Raw genomic sequence first — 25,126 nt, forward strand, 5'->3', positions numbered from 1 at the left:
TGCCAGCACTTTGGGCACACTATTCTTGGTGGTAAGGGAGAGGTCACTTGTGGCAAATGTGGTACAGCCACCCATGATGGAGCTGGTTGTTCCTCTTCTCTGAAGTGTTTCAACTGCTCTGTCTGGAGCAGGTACTGCAGTATTTTCCTTGAAGAACAGAAGATTCAGGATATAAAAACAATAAAGTGCATTCCATATGGTGAAGCCAAAAATGACATACAAAGCCATTTAGTCACACATGTTCGCTGCTTCCTTTGCTTCTGTTCCCAGAAAGTTGATGCCACTACACAAATGGAGGTTGCTAGTGTCAGCACTAGCACCTGCGTTTGTCATTGGATACTTGTGCTGCTGCAGTTTCTTTAAGGCCTACCCCTTCTCCCAGAACTTCCAAAAAGGCTGTGGTTTCTGACATTTTGGAACTTCCTGCCTCTCCAAAGATCAAGTCTTATTCTCTGCCCAGTGCTGCCACTACCACTTTTGTGGTTGTGACTCCACACTGCCTGAGCCACAAAAATCTTAGACAAACACAAAGAACTGCAAACTGCAGAAAGTCAAAAAAGCATGTGGATGTGATAGATGGCCTTTGATACCATTGAAAAGTTGGTTTTGATGTATGCTAAGTTCCCAGACAATGTATTCATAAAGACATCTTTCACAGATTTGATAGCACTTGATGCATTGCTATCGAGTTTACAAAAGATTTTCTTTATTTTGGTGTAGCTGATGCAGTAATATATAGCTGCATAAAGTCAATAAAGTATCATGTAAGAAGAGGCTGAGGGAGAAGGAGAAGTTAAGGTGTTTGTCAAGAAAATCAATTTGTCCACATCAAGGTCATTTGATCACACCTCTTTTGCAACTCTGCATAAAGTGTGCAAGGCATACACCGTACTGGGGTCAAGAATCCGAAGTTCCCTTGGCTGCTTTAGCCAGGTATGAAGCATGACCTGTCACTAGCAGCAAAACGTTACCTCTGTTCACACCAGCTGCCACAGTTGCTTCATAGAGTTGTCAAAAAAATGGCAGTTATTGAGTGGTTTGTTCTCTCAGGAGTTTCACACATCGGGAGGAATGTCTCTCCAAGCCTGTCAACTTTTAGAACACCAATAACAACATTTTCAACATAAACACCCGCCACATTAGTAGTTTCATCTTTGGGCATTCAAAACATTTCGTCAGCAACTCTAATTCATATTTTGTTGAGTGTCTCCTTGTAGTACACCAGTAGATAATTCTTTCTCAAAGTAGATTCAACTGGAACTGGATGTGTTGTGTTTTTCTCCAATAGCTGTCTGAAGTGTGGATTTTTCAGCTTCTCCAGAGGAATGCTGCAAGCCATTTTCATCTCACCCAAGTCCTTGCAGAATTATTGCACAGTTGAAGATTGACCGTTCTGCTCAAATAAAAGTGTCTGTCTGCTGTCATTTTCAGTTGTTCTTTCTTCACAGCTTCTGTATTTGGTGGAGCTGATATTGAACCAGACTGAGTTTATATTCAAACTGAATAGTGTGCCCACTTGTGTGATGTTTATTAAGTCAGAAGCTGCCTTTGTTGGCTTCAAGAGCATTTTGTTGACCCCGTGCAACAATGTCTCACATCAGCAAACCAACTAGGGTGCTATGCTACTTGTCTACCATAGTCTGGATAAACAAAGATTTGTATTAATTGTTGTCTTTATTTGTGACACTATCACCTGAAACATTTTTGTGTTTTTATTTTTGTTTCCTTAAAAAATGACAAATATATGCATTTCTGCTGAAATACAACCCATATGCCAAAAGTTGGCCAAAATATGACATATTGCTAAAAAAAGGTGTAATTATGCCTTTACAAGCACAATAAAACTACATTCTTCTACACTACAGTACCTGGATTGTGCATAAATTGTAAAATTCAGCCTTAATTTCAGGGAAAAATATGACTTGTCATTAAAATGGAGGCCATACTGATGGCTATGACAAAGAAAGACAAATGATCAGAAGGACAATCTGTCAGTCATGTTTTGTATTAGACTCATCTGAATATTAGAGATGTACACACCAAAGTGCGAGAATGGCTGCTCAGTCGCTAACATGTCACAGTGCATATGCAGTGAAATGGGTACTGAACAAAAGGTGATTGTAATTTTGTTGAACTAGGAACTGATTTGTGTTAAACTCAAGATATCCATTATCATGACATGACTTTCCTGAGAAGAACATATACTATCAACCTTAAAAACCAGGAGCAAATTTTTAAAGGGTTGTTTGGCTATGTTTGTACAAAGAAGAGTGAGTTTCCTACCATTTTTGAAAGGCGTTTTGACATCTGTGAACTCAGTTATCAGTCTCTTGAAACACAAGAATATCTTATCTACTGACTTCTAGGCTCAGGCAAGAATTATTTTTCTGGAGTATGCGGTCTACAACAATCTCACAGTGTTCAAAGTAAAAACCAGATGTATAAACATGAATGCTTTGTCTGTTGGTTTTAAAGTTGATTAGGACTGGTGTCAATTAACAGCTTCTACTCTTATCAAAGATTTAACAGTGGCAGAAAACTGAGCCCCACATAACATGCTTTTCCTTAATTGATAAGGACTGAATCTGCCCCAATGTGACAAAATAGTTTGTATAAATGGGTGTCTGCACAAATAATGTATTCAGGATTAGAGGTGGATGCAAAAATCTAAAATTGCCATATTTTTAAATAAATGAGTGTGTCAGTTTCAAGACATTTCATGCCACAAGCACCAATTTTAGTGGTTGTCCCAGAAACTTTATTATATCCCAGACAATTGATGGTTATCCATTCAATTTTTTATAATTTTTAACATTTTTATGCAGCGACAGCAACTGATATTGTTTATATAAGAATATACAGCCTACAGTTGCAGGTTAACTTTATCGTTTACCTAGGTTTCAACGCTAGTAATAACATCTTCTTCAGAACATAAAATATTATTTAAATGTTTGCGTAAGAAAAGCCATGTCCTAAGTCAACTTTATAAACTTGATGCATAACCATAAAGTTTTGTCACTTCTATTAAACAAGCTGTGGCAAATTCACTTTAAGCCCATTGTATCTGAAGAAGACGTTATTACTAGTGTTGAAACCTAGGTAAATGATAAAGTTAACCTGCAACTGTAGGCTTGTATATTCTTATATATACATTCAATTTTTGTTATAGGTAGATTATTTTAATCCTTTAAAGGCAAGCTTGATTTCATGGTTATCTCCAAAATACACCTTTTTGTATTATTAAAATGATTATGGATATGACACATCTTTGATGTTGGTCAGAGGCTTTAATCTGATATGAGTGTAGGTCAGTATGAAAATGCAGCTGTGCCAAAATAAATGGCATTATTTTCTGTGAACATTGTGACAGCCAAACCATTTATACAGTGATCCTCCCAAATAAGTGCTCAGCTGACCGAACTATCCAAATTCTGAAAAGTTTTGAAGGTAGGAAATGAGGTACTGGTGGAAGCAAACATATGAGGGCAGATCATGGGTACTGTCTGGGTAGCTTGGTCTGTACATCGCTTTTCCAGTGAAAAGTAAAGACCCCAGTCCAGTGCACAATTTTAATTTGCCAGTAAGTTTCAGATTTGTGCACACTCCATAGCAGAGTCAAACTTCATTCTGTAAGTTATACTGCAGTTGCTAAATCCATAGTATTGACTGAACAAAAGATTATTGGAATCATGGGAAATCACTTCTAGAAGTATATAAGAATTCTGTTATGAATGAAAACTGTGTAATCCAAATTCTAGGTCAGGGGGTGGCAACAAGTCCCCACACCCTCTTCCTCCATTTACCTATGGTTGTGCACCATTTTAACAGGTTTTTTTTTTTTTTTTTTTTTTTTTTTCATAGGCTGCGGTAAGATGTGACCATTAGCCTTAACTTTAATGTTACTAATTGTTAAATGAGGTCCATAAAGATGTATACTGGTGCACAAAACTGAAGAACATAAATAATGTTTGCATATTGTGTCACTGATAAGTAACATAGCTCAATGAAACTTGGACCATACATAGAAAGAACTGCTGCACTGTAGTAGAGAAGGTAACTGAAGGAAATACACAATGAGACAAACAGAAATGATATGTTTACTCAAAGATGACAATTACACTGAAGTCACCATGATTTATGAAGGTCCACTGGACATTACAAAAGGCAGGACATAGTTTTTGAAAAGGGGGTGTGATCATCACAGATGTTACTCCATGCTGTGCACTGTGCTCCCATGCTGACTACGAAGTTGGTAAGGAGTTCTTGTGGAAGGGTGTCCCATATCCTTCACCAGTGGAGTTGTGAAAGCTGCTGGATGGTTCTTGGTACATGTGAATGTTCTACAATACATCTCCCCCATGTGTACCACACATGCTAGATGGTATTTAAGTCAGGATAATGAGCAAGCCAGTCCATTCAACAAATATCCTCTCGTTCCAAGAGCTCCTCCACTTGCACAGTGTGATGCAGTCATGCGTTGCCATCCACAAAAATTAAATCAGACTTGGAAGCACTCCTGAAAAGATGCACATGGGGAAAGAGCGCAATGTCACAATAATGTTGACTGGAAAGTTTACTGTGTTCAAAGACTTGGATGTCAGTACACCCATGCAACATTATACCTCCCCACACCTTAACATGTGGACTAGCAAAACGATCTTGTTTGACGATGTTCCTGGGTGTATTATGTTCCCACCTCTCACCATGAGAGATTACCAATTTTGCACACAATTTATTAAGCCAGAGTTGTGTGCTAAACTGTGGCTAATGTTCAGTGTTGCTGCAGTGTCATTCAGTGTCCCTCAGCAGATTTCATTCTGACAGCTTCAACAGCTGCAGTGTTTTCTGCTAGTCACAATATGATATGCATGACCCAGATAAGAAGCATCAGCCATGAACATCACAACATTTCCAAGCTTCTATCTTGCTACATGCCTGACCATCCTGGATCTCTCTCTATACCTCTTTTGCAATGATTTTTAATATGTTTTATACCTTCACTGTGCAGAACTCAAATAACAGCCTGCTGTTTGTCATTGGTGCTACCTTTACAGTGTTCATACACTGTTCTTTTGTGCATTTGCATGATACTGATTTCTAGCACATATGAAAAACACTGTTCAGAATATACTTATCAACTTATAGGTTACTGTTGTACTGTTGCCATTTTTATTGCTTTTTTTTTTTTTTTGAATCATGCCCTCAGATAGATCTGAAATTTTAAACTTAAAGTGTTTTTTTCTTAGTGAGTTTTGACTATCGTCACACTGTTTCCCTTATTTGGTGGCTCCTATATGATAACTGCATTTTTGCCTGTCCTGTTTATCTATAAGTCAACTAGCACATTGATCAATCACTCACTTGGCAACTTGTTTCAGGTGTCACACAAGGCTTGAAGAGATCAAATTATTAAATAGAGAAAGAAGGAAAAAAATTCATATAGTTAATGAAAAATGGATTGAAAACTGTGTGGACCAACGTCGTCAGATGAATGAAAGAAACTACTGATCATGTATTGTGTGTGTGTTGAATAGAATTTATTAAATAAACTGTTACAGTCTTTGTATACCATTTTATATTAAACAGTTAAAAATTACCATTTTTTCCATTTCTATCCATGCACTACATTGTTATCAGATTTCCTTATACCTATTTTCAAGAGAAAGCAGGGGAGTGCACATGTTAGGAGAGCTGAGGAAAACCCTAGTAGAGAGATTGTGTGTGGCACTTTTTATAGAGGTTATAACAGCACTTACCTAATTCATGTTGAAATTCCAGAACTAAATCCATTTTATTTTTCTTTGTCATTACTGTAATGGATTTTGATTTCAACTATTAGAACTCTGTTTTTCATCACATGAGGTCAAATATTGTAAAGTCTCAATACCATTTGTAAATACCCATCTCTTGATTTCCAAACAAAATTAATATAATTAGTTCAAAAATTTTACATACTCAAATGCATCTTTCTGCTCATGGCCTAAGTCTTTCCATATTAAATTTTGTTCGAGCCAGTGTTAATTTTAAAACCTTACTTAGTTATGTTGTTTTCTTTATAGATGAAGTATTTGTCCTAACTGTTGCACATACTCATTTCTATTGGTAAAGATTTTTGTCCTGAGATCAAACTGCAGATTCCTTTAAGTAATAAACAGTATTTTATTAATTATTGGTATATACGCTGTTCAAATACTGAGGTTTTTACAGGCTGACTGACTGATTCCTACTCTTCTTCCTCCCCCTCCAAACACCACCACTAATATTTTTATTGCTACTGACACATTGGGTAAATAGACAGCCAAAAACTACAGGGTGGGCAAAATAAAGCAGGCTCAGTTAATATTTGTGACTGATTGAAGAACAGGTAAACAGTCTGAATAACTACACAAACAGGAATGCTGTTGCACTTGAGTTAAGGCATGCAGACAAACTTTTATGTATTGAGCTCTGCTGGTAGTTTCTGAGTGAAGTGTAATCAGAATTTTTGGAACCTCAATTTCTCATTTGTTCAGTTGAGACCTGGTTCAGCTTGTATTTAAAGTAACAGAACATGTACCATTATGCATCAGAATATCCCCATAAATACTGTTTTGGTATTTGGAGCACAATGTCTAGTGTCCCCATCATAATGTGAGTTTTTCTCCAAACTGTTAATACTAACTGCTATGTCCAGAAACAGTTTAACCTCCAGATGGATCTACTCACAGAAGATGAACGACTATATGTTTATTTTCAGCAACATGGAGCAACAAATGCATATTGTCTCGACAAACTTGTCATGAGTACATGAGGTGTTCTATGAGGCGAGGACAATCTACTTTCTTCCCATGACTGATTTTAACCTGCACACACAAACATGTGACATGCAGTAGGTAGCATTTTACCATTCCACACTCATCTAGAATATCATGTGTTCAAGACGGTAGAAGGCTGAGTGGTTCTAGAATTTATACAGAAATTCTGGAATCAGCACATATCCCGCCCTCAGATCGAACACGTGATATTTTATACATAATCATTATTCAAGTAATATCACTCATAACAACATTTCATGTCTTAACAGTATACATTTGTTTACATATATTTACATACATATCTCTCATTTCCATAACAATTCTCTGTACTCTCTGGAACAGTCTTTCGCTTATTGTTTCTCTATTCTTTTCTTATTTTACTTTGTTACTAAAACACGGGCATTTACTCATGGTTTTAGTCAGCCTTACTAATATTTAGGAATTGTGAGGACACTTTTTTCTTTTCTTTATTTCCTTTTTCAATAGAATACTTCAGGTGTTTATGACACATGAGTAACGTATTTTCTATTCTTATCTTTTTGTGCTACCTTTTTCCTAGTATGTACTATTTTCATTAGTTGTAGCTTGGAGGAACTCTGGGTGACATGAAAGTGTTCTTTTGACACTCATTTACTTCCATGAAACATAATAATGCTAGTCATTCATAGAATTTGCATTTTCCAGAATAATTCCTATAAAATTTGTGACTGTTGTCTTGATACTGTCCCCTTCTCCTAGGATCAGCACCTATTCCTTGATTGTGGGTTGACCTCGTGAGAGCACTTCCTCTTTCTATTCCGGTAGGTATGCCCCCTTACAAAACATCTCTATTTTGTAGGCCACAGATCGTCCTATCTCCACGTAGGTACATCTGCTCTGAATACTTAGTGAATGCCGGGTATGCCCCCTTATCCTTTTTGAGTAGGCCTCACTGTTCATTACCCTAATATAAATTTCTGTTTATACCATAATTAAGTATCTTCTGGTAAAGCTATAAATCTATTTTAAACTTCGAATTCATTTTTTAATATATCATTCATTCCCTCAGCATCACTGCATCAGCTTTGCATCGTTAATATCTAAGTTGTATTGGGTATAAAAGTACATGGCTAGGTTCTTTAATTAGTACATGGCTAGGTTCTTTAACATATTTTCACATTAAATACAACTAGTCCCGTTGCTACGCACCGCTCGCATCTCGTAACGCCATCTAGTTATGAATGCTGATTCAAAGCCGCACTGGGCTCCTTAGACAGTGAAATCAAACAAATATGACAAACACCATGGAACGACAAGACAGAAGGGACGAAGAATCCGTAAGCCTCGATATCGAATTTACGATTGAGGTGTCATACGGACTGCCGATTATAAATCCGCTCTCGGATCAGTCAGACAGACACGTGACTCAGAGTAATGAGATTACAGTTTCTCGTGAAGGTCATTCACGGTCAGAAGATTCTGGAAACTTAGGCAAACACGTTCAACAACACTGCAGTCCGTGTGATAATCAGAACCGGACGACAAATCGTAAATCCAGTTACTGACAATTACACAAAAGATTTTGCCCGGATGCGTTCCCAAAGTAGGTGTCACGCTTTCAGAGTTAAGGGTAAAGTAGCCATGCTTGCCGAATGAGCGACGCCACACAGTGTGGAAAATTTAGAACAGTGACGGAAAGCAGAATTAGTCAAACGTAAAGCTCAGATGAGTAAGATTAAAGAGAATTACGTCAACAAAATGAGGACAATCATTTGGCGGTGACTACGAAGATTGATTCACTGCACGCAGACGTCTCTGAAGTCGAACAAACGACTATCTGCCAAGAGAGACGCCCGTTTGGCAAAATCGAATACTGCAGTAGCTAAGAAAACGTCACTCATAGCAACAAAACGAGCAAAATATGCTATTTGGATTGTCACAAAAGCACTGCAGGTAGTTACGGACGGGTTTACTGCAGATAAATAATATTTGACCAAAACGCCATATACCTGCAAAAAGTGGAGAAAAAACTAGAAATAATTTCTGAACAGCTCACCACTTTCCGGGAAGAAAATGCAAATAAATTCGAAACAGTTTATCAAAGTATCAGAGGATGCGGTCACAACTGGAAATGCGCACACCGACAACATAATCATATTGCACAACAGTTAACCTGTTGCCCACACCCCCGCTTACCACCTACGGTACCGCATAGGCGGATGCAAACATGTCAGAATGGCAGATTTTGTGTTTAACCTAAACATTACCGGTCGTACAGGAAATTTTCAACGTTCAAAGAAAATAGCCCACTGCACCCCGTTGTCTGGTACAAACAATTTCAGTACGCGTTTCCCGCGTCTTGGCCATTGTACGCAAAAGTTGAATTCTTATACATTCACATGGACGTCACTGCAGCTGACAAAATGTGACACGCTGCAGATTGTTGGGACACTCATGAGGCATTTATAGAAAAATTCAGGTCAATTTACTGGCCATGTGCAGAACAATCTCTTGTCAAACAGAAATCACCATGTGTCCAGAGCTAGAGACTTGGTGGAACAGCTGGCCGGTGTGGCCGAGCGGTTCTAGGCGCTTCAGTCTGGAACAGCGCGACTGCTACGGTTCGAATCCTGCCTCGGACATAGATGTGTGTGATGTCCTTCGGTTAGTTAGGTTTAAGTAGTTCTAAGTTCTAGGGGACTGACGACCTCAGATGTTAAGTCCCATAGTGCTCAGAGGCATTTGAACCTTAACGGAAAAAAAATCTCTAAAAATGCTCGAAGTACACACCATATTCGAAAGAGGATATCGTACGAACATTTTATTTATCCACGAGCCTTCGTCAGTCAGCGCAAAATTTAAATGCGGCTGCTTTAGACATCTACTACAGGAATTTGCTATGGTCACAGAAAGACGCAACAAATATGAAAACAACAGATCAAACAGACAAACCAGTTATAACTTGGGCGGGAACAATGGGCCATGTGATAACCAAAGCAGGCAAAATAGTAACTACCAAATTAACGGTAGACACAATAATGGCAATGATGACAGGACCCAAACTAATCGGTGGGACCAGAGACAGGGTCAAAAATCTAAAAACGTCAATAATGGCCAGCGCTTCATCATTGTAACGGCGAGCGAGTGGAACTGCATGGCCCTAACCCACTGTAGGTTTCCAATAAAAATGGCAACAACCACAGCTGACGCCACAGACGTGGGAGAACATCCCGCAAGGGTCATAATTACAGAAATAAACAACAATATTTATCTCATTGGCTATGAGGACATACGGGATGTGCTCGCAGATGAGAGGTAGAAGGAGAGTAGTACTGAACTCTTTCCCATCGTCTCCATAACAGTAGGGTCAGTAGCTTTATGTACCATTATTGACAGTAGCAACCATGTAACTACGACATCAGATAAATCATTCTATATGTGCAATTACTAGCGCAAAAATCTGCGTTAGCTAAAGCACCTATAAGCACTAGGCTAAATTCAACACAACTTGCTTGTTCGGGTTGCCTACATCAGGAGCAAGTATATATTCAGGGCCAAGTATACATTTAGGGACGAACCTATTGTTCTCTTTTGATTGTGAGATTTTTATATTTTCCCACCTCCGCGTTGCAAATGTTTTGAGTAAAATGCCCAGTCGATGCGCTGTTGTTTTCACGTCAATTCTACCAACATTAAGAGTTGTTTAGTTCTCGGGGTTTTGTAAAAATTCCAAAGTACATTGCAGTTTTAATACCGACGTATTTCCAGGAGTCTGGTGTCCGAGCCTGGTGAACTGTAACGGTTATTTCACACGTACTCAAAGTCGAGATCAATCGACAAAGAGCTCACAACAATTAATAAACGAGTAAGCCTACAATACTTATGTTCGCAACCATAGCCAAAAAACGTGTGCCTCAAAGCGCCTGCGTGACCTCTGTTTATACTTTTGTTAACAACTACAAACAATGAAAATTACAATTTTATGTAAAATCACAATTAAAAGTTAAACCGAATATGAGATACACATTGCTAAAAATTTACAATCTCAGTGCTGAACAAGGTGAACCTTTTTTCAACTTTGTTACGAGTTAATATAACACTTTCTGACCAATTATGTTACAGGTAACAATTACATTTCTAAATTTGTTTATAACATATCAACTAGTGCCTGAATTTTAGTGCTAACATATATCGGAGATTCAATTAACGTGCTTTATTTATATGTTCTATTTAATTTGTTGTAGTAATTTTATAATGATAAGTTTACTGGTACATCCTGACCATGTGCTCTATTTCTTTTGATTAGTTACAGTATTAATTTTCCATTTATATTGTGTTTTTCACATAAGAACAATGTTAAATGCTTTTGGCACATTCAAATTGCACACGGTGGCTTTTAGACATATGGTTTCAGCAAAGCATCATTTTCGAATTATATGTATACTGAAATAGTGGTTATTTTTGTATGTAATGGACAATTTGGACTGGTGTTCATCTTTAGCACTTTCTGAGGGGTTCTGATTGGCAGCAATGAAATACAGTAATATTTCAATTGACAGGTCTTTAACCTATTATTCTTCTAAATGGATTATGACCCCTGGTGTATAATCAGTGCTTCTGAGAAACCTCCGACCCCCCCCCCCCCACCCTCACCCCTCCTCCTATGAACCCCTCAGGACATGTCCAACCATTGACCCTACCCCTGGCGCATACAAGTACACATTCATGCCTGAGTTATTCGAATAGCCCCACCCCACTCTATTAGTTTGATTGACTGCTTAATTAAATTTATCAATTAATTAACCTCTCCCCCTTGATAAATTCCCCAACCCTCCCTTCCCCCCTCCAGTAACTGGAAATTGGTGGCACTGTGCTGAAGAGAAAGGATCTCACAACAGAAAATTCAATTACGTAGCAGAGGTAACACTGTTTATTTATACAAAATTCAGTTTGCACTGGTTACATCTATCTTGCTCATCCTTCTGTATTGTTTGGGAAGTTGTAGGTCTTGTAAAAGTACATCAAAAAGAAATAATTAAATCAATCGCTTATTTTTATTCAGACTGAGCAAGGAATACCGTCATGAAACAGTCATCACATGTAACTACACTGTTAAAAATCTTTCGATCATAAAGTACTCACCACTCACCATCGCCCATCCACTGCTCACCACAAAATGCCAGCTTGCCCCACAGCACACACAGGGTGCTCGGCTTCCTGCAAAGCCACTTGTCTGTCAGTGGCATGTGCCATTGGTTAAGATGGTTCAAATCGCTCTGAGCACTATGCGACTTCTGTGGTCATCAGTCGCCTAGAAATTAGAACTAATTAAATCTAACTAACCTAAGGACATCACACACATCCATGCCTGAGGCAGGATTCGAACCTGCGACCGTAGCGGTCGCTCGGCATGCGCCATTGCCCAGGAGGTGTCTGCTTGGGTTCCATGACTGACAGACAAGATGTCGCGCTAATGCCTGAACAAAAGTGTCAAGTGGCGGCAATCCTACAATGCTACAACGAGAAATTCATGTCGAAACACCTACTCTCTCTCTCTCTCTCTCTCTCTCTCTCTCTCTCTCTCTCTCATCCAGTAGAGTGCCACTTTCAGTTGGACTGAACTGTAAACAAAGCAGCGTTAACCTGATGAACCCGTATCTGTGGATGGATTGGAAATATTCGCTCACTCTAACAGACTGACTAATTAATGAAATCGATAGCCTTTGTGTGGGACAATTTTTCCTTGCTTCCTATTGGTGTATACCAGGATTGAGATATTTGGCAAGATTCGATCCTGCAACAACCTGGTTTCCAAACCCTACTGGATTTTTTCGTCCTTGCCACCTATCGGTGGATACCGGCACAGTTAGATCATTTGGTAGGAAGTCCATCATTTTGAAGGTAGCTGAAAATTTCATATTTTAGCTGTTGCATACTATGTCCTTAAACAATTTGTGGGAGGAGCTGGATAGACGTGCTTTCGCAATACTATTATCAGAAACAACAAATTGTTCATTCGGGAATTTGCCATTGCAGTAGGGTTTTTAAAGTACTATACAATTCCAAAATTAGTCCTCTGCACCACATTCTGAAGGAGGAGGAAAGGTCTACCATGTGATAGGGTAGAGACACAACAACAATACCACTGCGACACAAAGTCAACTGTGATGTACTAAGAAGCGCTTAACACAACACACTTAAACCACGATTCAGACCATAGCAGTAACTGCCATGAGTAGATGTCAGAGAATGCTGAAGCACTCACACATCCCATACACTCACTCCCCAGATGCCTGGACCCCTTGTATACTGTCAGTGCCGTCGTTCAGAGATCGGTGAAAATTACAGCCACTATCGCAGCTGCAGCTCTGGATGCACATGTATGCCAGAGTACACCACCTCCAGCCATGGAGGGCACTTGGGAATGATTGGAGTTGTCAGAATTCGGATGATATCAATATGTTGATGGACACAAACACCTATCATTTTGAATCTTCCCTCATGCAACACACATGCATCCAATTCTGTCGCCATTCAGTCAGCACGCTGGTCACTTCACCATTCCCCACTGCCATGGGCAACATCAGACAGGTCAGTGTAATCTTTGTGCCCATCACAGGCTAAGCTAATCCGTTATTTCTGGTTGCCAAAGCCTCATGACCACCCTTGCAGCAAGCCACAGTGCATCGCGAAACAAGCAGCTGCAGCATGGACACATACAGTAGTTCTAAACAATTGCATCCAACATAGACATAGTGGTTTAAAAAATGTACTTTACTCAATCCAAGACAGAAATGTTGTTGGCCATACTCCACGATTTTCTCAAGTGAAATGTAGATTTCTACATTTTGTACGAGTTATTTTCTAAGACAGAAGAAATCGAGGCATACATGCATTCTCACATCGTCAAAAATAACGTTAGCTGTTGTGAAAATCCTATAACAGTATGGCATAGGCTACATTTCCTCTACGTTTTTTATGATCAGGTAGGAAATAATCTTTTCTGATCTGTTACGTCATGCATAACAGGACTAGTATATTAAACCCATTTTTGGCTTATGACAGATTGCTAAGATCTACCTCTGTTACAAGAAGCCACCTCACTTTAGAACTCATGCTTAAAGTAACCAAACGCCCCACCACATATGAAGTGTCTTACGGTAACAGCACAAAGAAGTTGTAAATATCAAGTTAGTACAACATATCACTCTATAAACTGGATAATACGTCTGATTTTATTACGATGGTCTTCTATCCCCGTGCAAGTGAGAGACTGAAATGTTGCTGAGAGATATCACAACATAAATCTGTTGTACCCTAGCCGTCACCTCCACCCGCATGGTGGCACGACACTGACATCAGATTTATAGGCTAATTAACTAAATTGATCATGAAAGTCAGTTTGCATGGCAGGATTCGACTGCTGGTAACATAGATTTCGTGTAAGGACCACTGTATTAAAAACACAATCACAACAACTATGTTACACGTCACCCTGCATAAAATGCGGTCCTGGTTCTACAGGCACATGCAAGAGTCGCTGATAGCGTTACACTTTCTGGTAGAAAGTCTGCCTGCGACTTTGAACCAAGTCTTTCCATTCAACCATATACTTTCGCTGGATCCTATGGGCACTTCTTTTAATGATTACAGCCACTGGTGAATCATACTCGTGCCACACTCACGTCTCTAAACGAGTCATCTTTGTTGAAGCTATCTGCTGCAGCAAATCTCCAACGTGGCTTTAGACAGTCCCTCTGCACCCAGTAACTGTTCTTCAGTCTCTGTCCCGCTCTCCATGCAGCTTCGTCCATGTGATTGTCCCAATTTAAGTCGAAACTGAGCTGAAGTCAGAGAGCGCTATATCTATGACCTTTTGCATCCTGCGACGAAACATACTGACCTGAGTTAATGCGAGAGGATCGTGTTTTTTGACCACTTGGCGGAAATGGCGGCATTTTATCGTAGTTCCACCAACGGTGTACGACGTGTAAGATCGGCGCTATAATGCAGCTTACTGCTGCAACATAAGGCAGTATAAAAGACAATACAGGAATTAGAAGTAGAACTGGAAGAAAGATGAGGGTTTTGCTACTGCATTGCTGTGTGTCTCAAAACTACATACAGGTATTGCATGCTGAAGGAGATCTGTGCCCCTCAGGCTCATTCACGTCTATCACCCAAACACTCTATCACTGGCATTTCGTACCATCTCACAGAAAAACTATGAACTATAAAATTCCTCTAACTTCATCTGACAAGGAACTCAATGAGATTTTATTGCATCTCTCTCTTCCAATATATCGAAATCAAAGCCTGCCTGTGTGCTAGCATTGAGCTTGTGTGGTGATCATATTAAATTTACAATTCTGACATTGCCCTCACAGTATATATTTTCTTTAATGTCGTTTGTTGTTAGCATTATTAGCCAATCCCCAAGAGTTAGCAGCTTTCACTCAGTTAATACTAGTCAGAAATCAAATCTGCATGTGGAACGCACTTCCTTGACTCTTGTGCAGAAAGGAGTGCAGTATTCTGCTGCATCCATTTCCAATAAGCTGCCACAAGAACTCAAAAATCTTAGCAGTAGCCCAAAGTCTTTTAAGTCTAAACTGAAGAGTTTCCTCATGAATCACTCCATCTATTCTGTCGAGGAGCTCCTGGAAGAGCTAAAAAATTAAGCAAATTCCAGTGTGACATTGTTGATTTTCTTTATTTAAACTCACGACTTGTCGCCTGAATATGTTTATTACATTTCATTTTATCTGTTTCTACTATCGTGTTATAATTTCATGTATTGACTTCTTCCATGACCATGGAGACTTCTCCTTAATTTGGTCCCACGGAACAATAAATAAATAAATAAATAAATAAAGTATTGATCCATTTGATCAGTGGCCAGTGATCGAAGTCGCATGCACAGCCTAGTGGAAAGTTTCATCCCCTGTGCTGCCAGATGGCCACATCCCACAGACTGCCAGTCGCAAGACAGGGCCCCTGTTTTGTTGTCTGATACATTGTTTTTCTGCTGTTACACGTCCAAACGGTGTATTATTACAGCTTTGTACACCACCATACATTTTGTTTTCTCCACCATGACTTAAAGGTCTGTGTCAGGTTCTAAACTGACATTAACACATGTTGACCCATTGTCTCCCACAGAAAACTGGACATCACATGGCGTAAATGATGTTGCTGCTGCTTCCACAACATACCCACTGGATGCTTAATATAAAAGACAGTCAGAATATAAGGAAACTGGAAGAGTTTTGCGGTATTGTAGAGCGTTTCCCAACAGCTGTCTGAAGATGATTGATGACCTCTACATTTAAACTCATGATTCACAGTGATGGGGTAGCAGATGCTTTGGTGTTCCATTTCGATAGATCCCTCATATAGCAGTCATGAACGTAATCACTGTTTTGGTGCTGGCCATTCTCATAAGGTGTTGCTTCTCGACCAAGACTCTTTCTCCACCTCAAACAAGTCATATCAGTGAGTCATTTTGTGCTAATCAACAGCATACCAGTGGACAGATGTGTCTCCGCATGTGTTGTGGACGGCTCCCGTGGCTCTTCCCTAACACTAGTAGATCAATAGAACACATCTCCAGACGCAGCATGTGGTTGATCCATCTTCGATCCCTGTCCCAGATGTGACGTGTTGTGGCTCTGCCTCTGAATATCACCCTGGATATTACATCATATCCCACATGCAACGTGTTGTGGATGCACATACTGTGAGTCTGCGTCCCAACATTGCTCTCGACATAATGCACGACAGAACCATACTCAAACATTAATGCTGGTCTATTCTGGGACATGGAAGCCATCTGTAACAAATGCACAGACACAGACATATAGAAAACAGAGCAAACACACTGCAACTGTAGAAAATGTAGTTGGAGGTGACTGGGTGCATTCGAGTACAGTGCTATACTATACCACTCCACAAAAAAAAGTTCATTTGCCCTAGGTGTAGGCAACTGTACAACATCTACAAGCAATTTCAGAATATGGCACGAGAAGTGATGTCAAGATCGAATAGGTAGAAGTAACATAAAATCCATAAAATTACGAAAAATGACGGAAAACACGTATAAATTGAGGGAAAATACGTCGAAATGCGGGGAAATTGAGGGAGCACATGTGTCCCTTCTGCTTGGTGCAGGACAGTTCTTCTACATCGGAACGAGTATATATATATATATATATATATATATATATATATATATATATATATATATATATGAGAAATCTTAATAGCGGTCTAAGTAGGATACTAGATAAGGAAAAACAGGGGCCTAACCTAGTACTGGGATATCATTGAGTCCAGCGACAGCCATTTTTAATTGACGCCCCAACGGCATGAGCCAGAGAAAAGAACAAAGCCTAGTATATACAAGAAAAGCATGCTACTACTAATATATCGTTTGTTTATGAGGACTAGCATGGCCAGCGTTCATTCCCGAAAGTGTTTCACATAGCTTACGTGATGTAACCCAATAGTCTTGTTTGTGACTACGTAAATTCTAATTCTAGCGAATCCTCATAGGCTACTCTGCAGACACAGAACGGGTCACTGTGAACGGAGAAGAACTAGTGGCATTTGGGCTGGGCTTTGTTGGATTGTATTGATGATTTGAGTAGTACGTTTTCGGTCATGTGTAACTCTCTAACGTCCCTTCTTATCGGGATGTGCAACTCTCTAACGTCTCCTTATCGGGGAGCGTTTTAATTCTGGGCGCCGCTGCCTTGTCTGCCTCCGTAGTGTAGTGGTAGCGTTACCGCCTGCCACTCAGGGTGCCTGGGTTCGATACTCGGCATGGGACTGGGTGTTGTGTGTCCTTCATCATCATTGACTCGCAAGTCGCCGATGTGGCATCACCTAAAAAGGACTTGCAATATGGTCGTCTTTGGGCCTAGCACATGCTCCACGGGACCCATTGATGCCCAAATGAATGTTCCCTAGAGTATAATGGAGCAGCCGCCAGCTTGTCTCCATCCCACAGTACAGGTGTCAAAGAATTGTTCCCCTGGAAGATGACAGATTCGCATCCTCCCACTGGCATGATGAAGAACGTAGCAGGATCCTTCAGGCCATGTAACGCTCTTTCGTCGTCAGCTGCGCAGGTGCATCGTGCACTGTGTGTTCAGGTACACTTGTACTCTGCCCAGCATTAAGGACTGATGTTAGTTCGCCGCCTGCCCTGTTTTATCAGTCTGTTCAAATGGTTCAAATGGCTCTGAGCACTATGAGACTTAACATCTGAGGTCATCAGTCCCCTAGAACTTAGAACTACTTAAACCTAACTAAGCTAAGGACTTCACACACATCCATGCCCGAGGCAGGATTCGAACCTGCGACCGTAGCGGTCGCGCAGTTCCAGACTGAAGCGCCTAGAACCGTTCGGCCACACCGGCCAGCTTTATCAGTCTGTCCAGCCTGTCATTTCTGACATCTGAAATGAGGTGTGGCCGCCCAAACCCAGGACATCTGGATCTGGTTTCACCTCCATTTCGCCACGTGTTGAAGACGCTCACCACAGCACTCCTCAAACAGCCAACAAATAGTTCAGTTTCCAAAGTGCCTGTGCCGAGTCTCTGGGCCATCAAAACCTACCCTCGGTCAAACTCAGATAGATCGCACGCCTTCCCGTTCTACACATAGACAGCACGCTCACTGATAATACATGCGCCATGTGTGTGTCTGACTAGCAGTCATTCCTTGGCAGATGACATTGCTATCGCCTGGACGGATTTTTGCCGACAGCAGGTCGGTATTTTAACTGATAGGTGTATTTAATTTCAGTGCTATCTAAGATGATGGAGTCCATTACACGCAGCAGAACTTTTGAAAGGGCAAGTCAACGACAACAACAGTAATTGACGTAGTGAAAACAATAACGCAACAATTTGAAGACAAGGAGGCAACAGCACTAGTACTCTGTGACCTTGGCAAGGGATTCGACTGTGTCTCAAATAAGGCCCTACTCCGCAAGTGGGAGAACGTCAGAATGTGATTTAATCCAAACGAGTTCTCTATTGTAACCAGTCTTTTTCACTTGATGGTAATGATCTGCTATGTGTAGGGTCTGTTTATAATTTCCTTTATTCCATTTACTCCAATTCTGCCAGCTAATAGATTTCAGAACGCTTTGCGAATCAGTTATTAGTACTGCTTTGGTAATTTAGGGAGTGTATAGGTATTTAACTACCTGAGGAGCAGCAAATAGTTCAGCGAGAAACATGGAAGCGTCACCTAATAGTTGAAACGTATTAAACATTCGTGCATTTGTAAAAAGATCGTTGCGCGCAGCTTACACCTACCATTGTGATACCTTAGGATAGACCTTACTGAGAACCCAAGAAAATTCTGGTCTCACGTAAAACTGTTAGGTGGGTCTAAGGCTTGCATCTATTCACTAGTTGACCAGTTGGCAGTTGAAAATAGCAAAAGTAAAGCCGCAGTTTTATATTTCGCATTTAAGAAACCGTTCATGCAGGAGAATCGTTGTGACATAGTCGTTTGACCATAGCAAAAACTCCTGTATGGAGGACATATAATAAACCTCCTTGCTGTAGGGAAACAACTGAAAAAGTTGAAAGCAAACAAGTTACCATGTTTAGATGGAATCTCAGTTAGGTTTTACAAAGACTACTCTACTGCACTGGCCCCTTACATAACATGAATTTATCGTGAAACTCTCGCCCAGTGCATGGTCTCAAGCGGCTGGAAAAAAGCGCAGTTGACTCCTATGTACAAGAAGGGCAAAAGAACTGACTCAAAAAATTACAGATCAATATATTTAATATCAGTTTGCTATAGAATCCTTGAACATATTCTTAGTTCGAATATAATAAATTTCCTTGAGAGGGAAAAACTTCTGATCACAGATAAGCATTGTTTCAGAAAGCAACGCTTGTGCAAAACTGAGCTTAACCGTCTCTCACATGAGATCCTGTGAAGCATAGCTGATAGGCAACAGGCGTATTCCATATTCATAAATTTCTGTACAGCAACTGACATGGCCCCACAGTATTAACTGTCTAGTAAGATTCCCATATTTTTCACAAATAGAAAACATTGTTTATTGTTGTTAATTTATACATCGTAGAAAAGCTTACACTTTTGTCTATTTTTCAACTTAATCTCCATTTTTTTCGACACACTTTTGAAGACGGTGCTCCAGCTTCTGTTTTCGTGAGTAGAAGAAGTCTCCCTTCAACCTGTTGAGGAAGCGTGTGACCTCTGCTTGGACTTCATCGTCGCTCTTGAAGCGTTTGCCACCTAAGCGGTCCTTTAGCTTGGGGAAGAGGTGATAATCGCTGGGGGCTAAGTCTGGGCTGTACGGGGGATGGGGTATAACAGTCCACCCAAATTTCTTCAAAAGCTCCTGTGTTTGACAAGCGACGTGGGGTAGAGCGTTGGCGTGAAGAAGCACTACTCCCTCCTTCAGTCGTCCTCTTTGGCGATTCTGGATTACTCACCAGAATTTGTTCAATGTTTCACAATATCTGTCTGAGTTTATTGTCGTCCCAAGTTGCATGAAAGTGATGAGGAGTACCCTATTCCAATCCCAAAACACAGTCGCCATAACCTTTCCTGCAGACAGCGTTTGTTTGAATTTCTTTGCTGGCGGTGAACTGGAGTGGCGCCACTGCCGAGATGGTTGTTTTGTTTTGAGGGTGTAATGAAACACCTACGTTTCATGTCCTGTGACGATAGAGTCCAACAATTTCTCCTTGTTGCCTCCCCTCTCACATTGTTGAAGAAACTTGCGAGCATAGTCAAGGCGTTTCTCCTTGTGTCCGTCAGTCAGATTCCGGGGTCCCAGCGAGCACACACCTTGTGATAACCCAACGTTTCTGTTACTGTTCTTTCACTTGTGCCGAGGGAAGCTTCAGAAGTGCGTTCAACAAGTTCACAGACAGTGACCATCCGATCTTTGGGCAGCTCATGTCGATCTTCTAGACAATCACATCCGAGAAAATGGTTCAAATGGCTCTGAGCACTATGGGACTTAACATCTGTCGTCATCAGTCCCCTAGAACTTAGAACTACTTAACCCTAACTAACCTAAGGACATCACACACATCCATGCCCAAGGCAGGATTCGAACCTGCGACTGTAGCGGTCGCGCGGTTCCAGACTGTAGCACCTAGAACCGCTCGGCCAGCCCTACCGGCATCGCATCCGAAACCGGTCGTCTTCCACTCCATTCTTCATCGTGAACTTCCGTGCGACCTTCAGCAAAAGCCCTGCACCATTTGCAGATGTGCTGAATGGGCATGCACTCTTCACCATAAACTGCAGTCAGTTGCCGATGAATCTCCACAGGCAGTAACTCCCTTGCGTGGAGAACCGGATTACTGCTCCAACCTTGCACTTGGCGGGAGCGGCGATCAACTCTTCCATCTCTGACAACTGCCAAGCCAACACTGACCGACGTAGCGAATCGCGGACGGGCGGGCTCGAGAGTGGGAGAACCACTGCGAACGCCACTGTTGTCGGATTTAGCCTAGCACCTACCCCCGAGGCCGTAATGCATTGGGAACCTTAATTTTGGTACAACCCTCATACAAGTATGTGGAGTAGGTCCCCGGATATGTGAGTTTCTAGAAGATTTCTTAAGTGATACAACCCAGAACATTGTCCTCGACAGTGAGTGTTTATCAGAAACAAGAGTATCATCGGTATTGTCCCGGGAAGTGTGATAGGATGGCTGTAGTTTTCTGCATACTTTAATGATCTGGTGGACATCGTAAGCAGCTACCTGCGGTTTTTTGCTGATGGTGCTGTGGGTACATTAAGGTGTCGAATATAAGTGAGTGTAGGAGGATACTAAATGACTTAGACAAAATTTCTAGCCAATTTGATGAATGACAGCTAGCTCTAAATGTACAAAAGTGTAAGTAAACGCAGATGAGTAGGAAAAACAAACACATAATGTTCCAGTACAGCACCAGTAGCGTGCTGCTTGACAGAGTCACGTCGAGAAAATATCTAGGCATAATATTGCAAAGCAATATGAAACAGAATGAGCATTCAAATGGTCCACTGCAGCTTATTGGGAGAATTTTGGGGAAGTGTGGCTCATCTGTAAAGGAGACCGGATGTAGGACACTAGTGTGAGCCATTGTCGAGTACTGTTCAAGTGTTTTGGATCCGCGCTCGGTCGGATTAAAGAAAGACATGGAAGCAATTCTAGAGAGGTGCATCTGAAACTCAAATGAGAATCACTGGAGGAAAGGCGACGTTCTTTTCGAGGAACACTGTTGTGAAAATGTAGAAAACTGGCATTTGAGACTGATTGCAAAACGATTCTAGGGCCGCCAATGTATATTTCGAGTGAGAACCATTATTAGAGAGGCTGTGGCTCATACGGAGGCATATAGACTGTAGTTTTTCCCTCGCCCTATTTGCGAGTGGAACAGGAAAGAGAACCGTGACGTGGCGCCTCAAACTGCGCGTCCACTACGCGCGGGGAAAAGGTAATGACTAGCAGAGACAGAGGGTTCCCTCCGCCACGCACCATATGGTGGCTTACAGAGTATGTATACAGAAGTAGATGTAAACTTCCTTTCTCCCATTGTTTGTAAGCAGAAGAAAGCGCATCCTGTGTAAGGTTCAAAATCTATTTTAGAGTCATCGATATAAAATTGAGTATAGCTGGCCCACTTATCTGTTAGGCACGATGTTGGTGAAAACTGCCCACATCTTTCTCCGTTTCACGAACAATCAACATATATGTCAGAGGAATGAACTGAGAAAAGCCGTGATAATCAGACAGGAACACTGAAAGGACTTCAGCTAGGTGAAATTTAGTATGTAGGCGTGTGCATCATTCATAACATTCATAGAGAAGAAGCTGCATTTTCCTTGGATGCCAATTAATCCCAATGTCAGTGTGAATTACACACTTTCTGTTAAGCAGATTGGAGGTATATGCAATTCTTTGTAAAACATAATGATCACACAGCATTCTTTGGCGAAGATGAATAGGCATTTCTCTTGCTTACAGAAGAAGGACGTTAGGTGGGTTGGAATACTTAGCTCCAAAACAAGTGAGTAGGCTTTTCTACTCTAGTCTGTCAAGTAGCGCTAAGTACTTTTTAGCAACAATGTGCGATATAAAGTACTCAGAATGTTGGGATCAGCCCACACCATACCCTCATCCCTGATCTCACAAGGTTTAATGCTTTTTCGCAGGTACTGACGACAGTTTGAATGTGAGATCCACAACTCATTTGAGAATCGAGGAGAACACCAAGAATCTAGTCTGCAAATTTATTGGTATTTTATGAACAGAGAGTCAGACATTGTGCAGATAGCATTGTATAGTGCGTACCGTGAAGGGTACAATTACCAGTTTTTCCAGAGATATATGCAACCCATAGCTATAGGATGTTTGATCCTGTACACCTATCACATTTGACAGTTCACACATATCCAGATCCCGAATACTGGTCGGCACATACATACAAATATCGTTTGTATACAGAAGAATTTCTTCAGTGTAGAGCAGTATAGAGCACAAAGAGTGATGAGCTGAGGATTGCTCCTTGTGGGAGGTCTGTTGTAAGATGACTTGAATGATCTGTTCCGAACCCATATGTGCCGTTCATTGAGGTAAGTGCTAACTCTGTTAATCAGCTGTTACCCGCTTCCAAGCAACATACATAAGTCAAAATTATCATGTGAACCAAACTTTAAGAAAGACAGATGTGACATAATGTTGGACGCCAATAGTAGGGCTAAGTGGGCACGATCCCAAGTTTCATTGTTGCCAAATTTATTCAAGATAGTGGGTCCAAGAAGGTGGCAACAGATGTAGCAATGTCTCGGTGATATCATGGCGGTAAGTTCAAATTTTGGCAGGAAAATAGGTCAATTGGGCTATCTCCACTAACCTAACCCCCCCTCCTCTGTCTGTGCTGAGTTCTCGAATAGGATGGACATAAGTCTTTATTTTGTATGCATTGTTTATTTAAACAGTTTGAGTTATCATAGGCAGTAGCTCCATCCAACATGTTCATCATGAAGACCGAACTCCAACTGACCTAGTTCAAACACAACTACTCAGTCTGTGTCTAGCTGCTGGACTGGGAGGACAGATGTAATTGTTTACTGTGTTCAGAGGATGAGACGTCTGTGCTGGAGAAGGAGTAGTTTAATGGTTATATTAGTTGTAACCATGCACCTGAGGACTGTGTCGAAAGCAATGATGTTTGATGATGACGAATACTTTCATGAAGTAATGAAGATTCAGCACCATGGAGCTAAGTTACATTTTGCAACTCATGCTGATAAATGTGTATGCCATAGCTGTAATCATTAGATAAAAGATCAGCTAATTTTCCAAAGTGCAAGAGGCAAGATGTTCACTCCAGTTTGTGTGTTCCACTGGAAGAGAAACCACGGGCCGGAGTATGACATGGCCACACGGTAGCTGCAGGAGCGGTCACATATCTGCTGTCATGTTGGAAGTACCTACGGCCCTCCTCCTCCTTCCCATCCATAGTGCACGGATACCCTTTGCTTCAGGAGTTATTACATCTAGTGTTGTGGGATATGGTCACATATATAACTTGAAGAATGCACAAAGAAGGAGGCAGCTTTGCAGATGACGTGAGAACATTTAAACAATTCTGAGGAGTATCACCACCGCCACACTTGAACATGGACTCTAAAAGAGGATCGCTGCGCATTTGTGAAACCTCCCTGAGACACTTCACAGGCTTTTGTGGGAAATAGATCCCGAAATCGATATCACCAGCAATGTCTGATTTTACACAACAAAAATGACAATATCTGGAAGTCTAAATAAATATATCTGTAACTCTAAATGAGTCATACACGATGAAGCGGGGAGTGACTGCTCAGTTTGAGGTGCCATGTCACTGCTTGTTGGTCCCCTCCTGCCGGAGGTTCGAGTCCTCCCTCAGGCATGGGTGTGTGTGTTGTTCTTAGCATAAGTTAGTTGAAGTTACTTTAAGTAGCGTGTAAACCTAGGAACTGATGAACTCAGCCGTTTGGTCCCTTAGGAATGCACGTTCACTTGAACATTTTTTATGCACACGGCTTTTCCAGTTTAGCTATTGTTTGAAGGCACTGCTGGACAGAGAGAAATATTTATGAGTCCTACAGTTGCAGTGGTGTTCATCACTCTTCTGAATCGATGAGTGGGCTTAGTTTTATATTTGCTGCTACTGGAGCCAGGGACGTTAGTTTCCAAACTTCTTGAAGGATACACTTGTGTTTAAGCACAGGCGGGAAAATCAGAACAATTACACGAATAGAATTCGAAGCATTATCTCAAAGACGCGAAAAATGGCCGGAATTATCGGTGA

At 40.9% G+C, this 25,126-nt stretch overlaps 2 protein-coding genes across 9 annotated transcripts in view; both read left to right on the top strand.

Moving 5' to 3' along the window:
- Positions 1-5,596, top strand: part of LOC126284944 (DNA ligase 4-like) — a 295,121-nt gene extending 289,525 nt beyond the window's left edge. For all 6 annotated transcript variants that reach the window (XM_049984208.1, XM_049984209.1, XM_049984212.1 and 3 more), the window contains one exon: positions 5,379-5,596. In XM_049984208.1, the coding sequence (XP_049840165.1) occupies positions 5,379-5,508 (130 nt within the window). In that variant the 3' untranslated portion in view covers positions 5,509-5,596. The remainder of the gene's footprint in view (positions 1-5,378) is intronic.
- The window catches only part of LOC126284945 (DNA ligase 4-like), a 616,842-nt gene that overhangs the window by 289,541 nt on the left and 302,175 nt on the right, over positions 1-25,126 (top strand). Inside the window, exon 1 of one of the 3 annotated variants that reach the window (XM_049984213.1) lies at positions 10,711-10,833. The exons of the other annotated variants lie outside the window; for them this stretch is intronic. Coding sequence (XP_049840170.1) covers positions 10,788-10,833 — 46 coding nt within the window. The 5' untranslated portion in view covers positions 10,711-10,787. Of the gene's footprint in view, positions 1-10,710; positions 10,834-25,126 lie in introns of those variants that run through there. 3 annotated transcript variants of the gene reach the window in all.

Source organism: Schistocerca gregaria, chromosome 8 (genome assembly GCF_023897955.1).
Source record: "Schistocerca gregaria isolate iqSchGreg1 chromosome 8, iqSchGreg1.2, whole genome shotgun sequence".
NCBI lineage: Eukaryota > Metazoa > Arthropoda > Insecta > Orthoptera > Acrididae > Schistocerca > Schistocerca gregaria.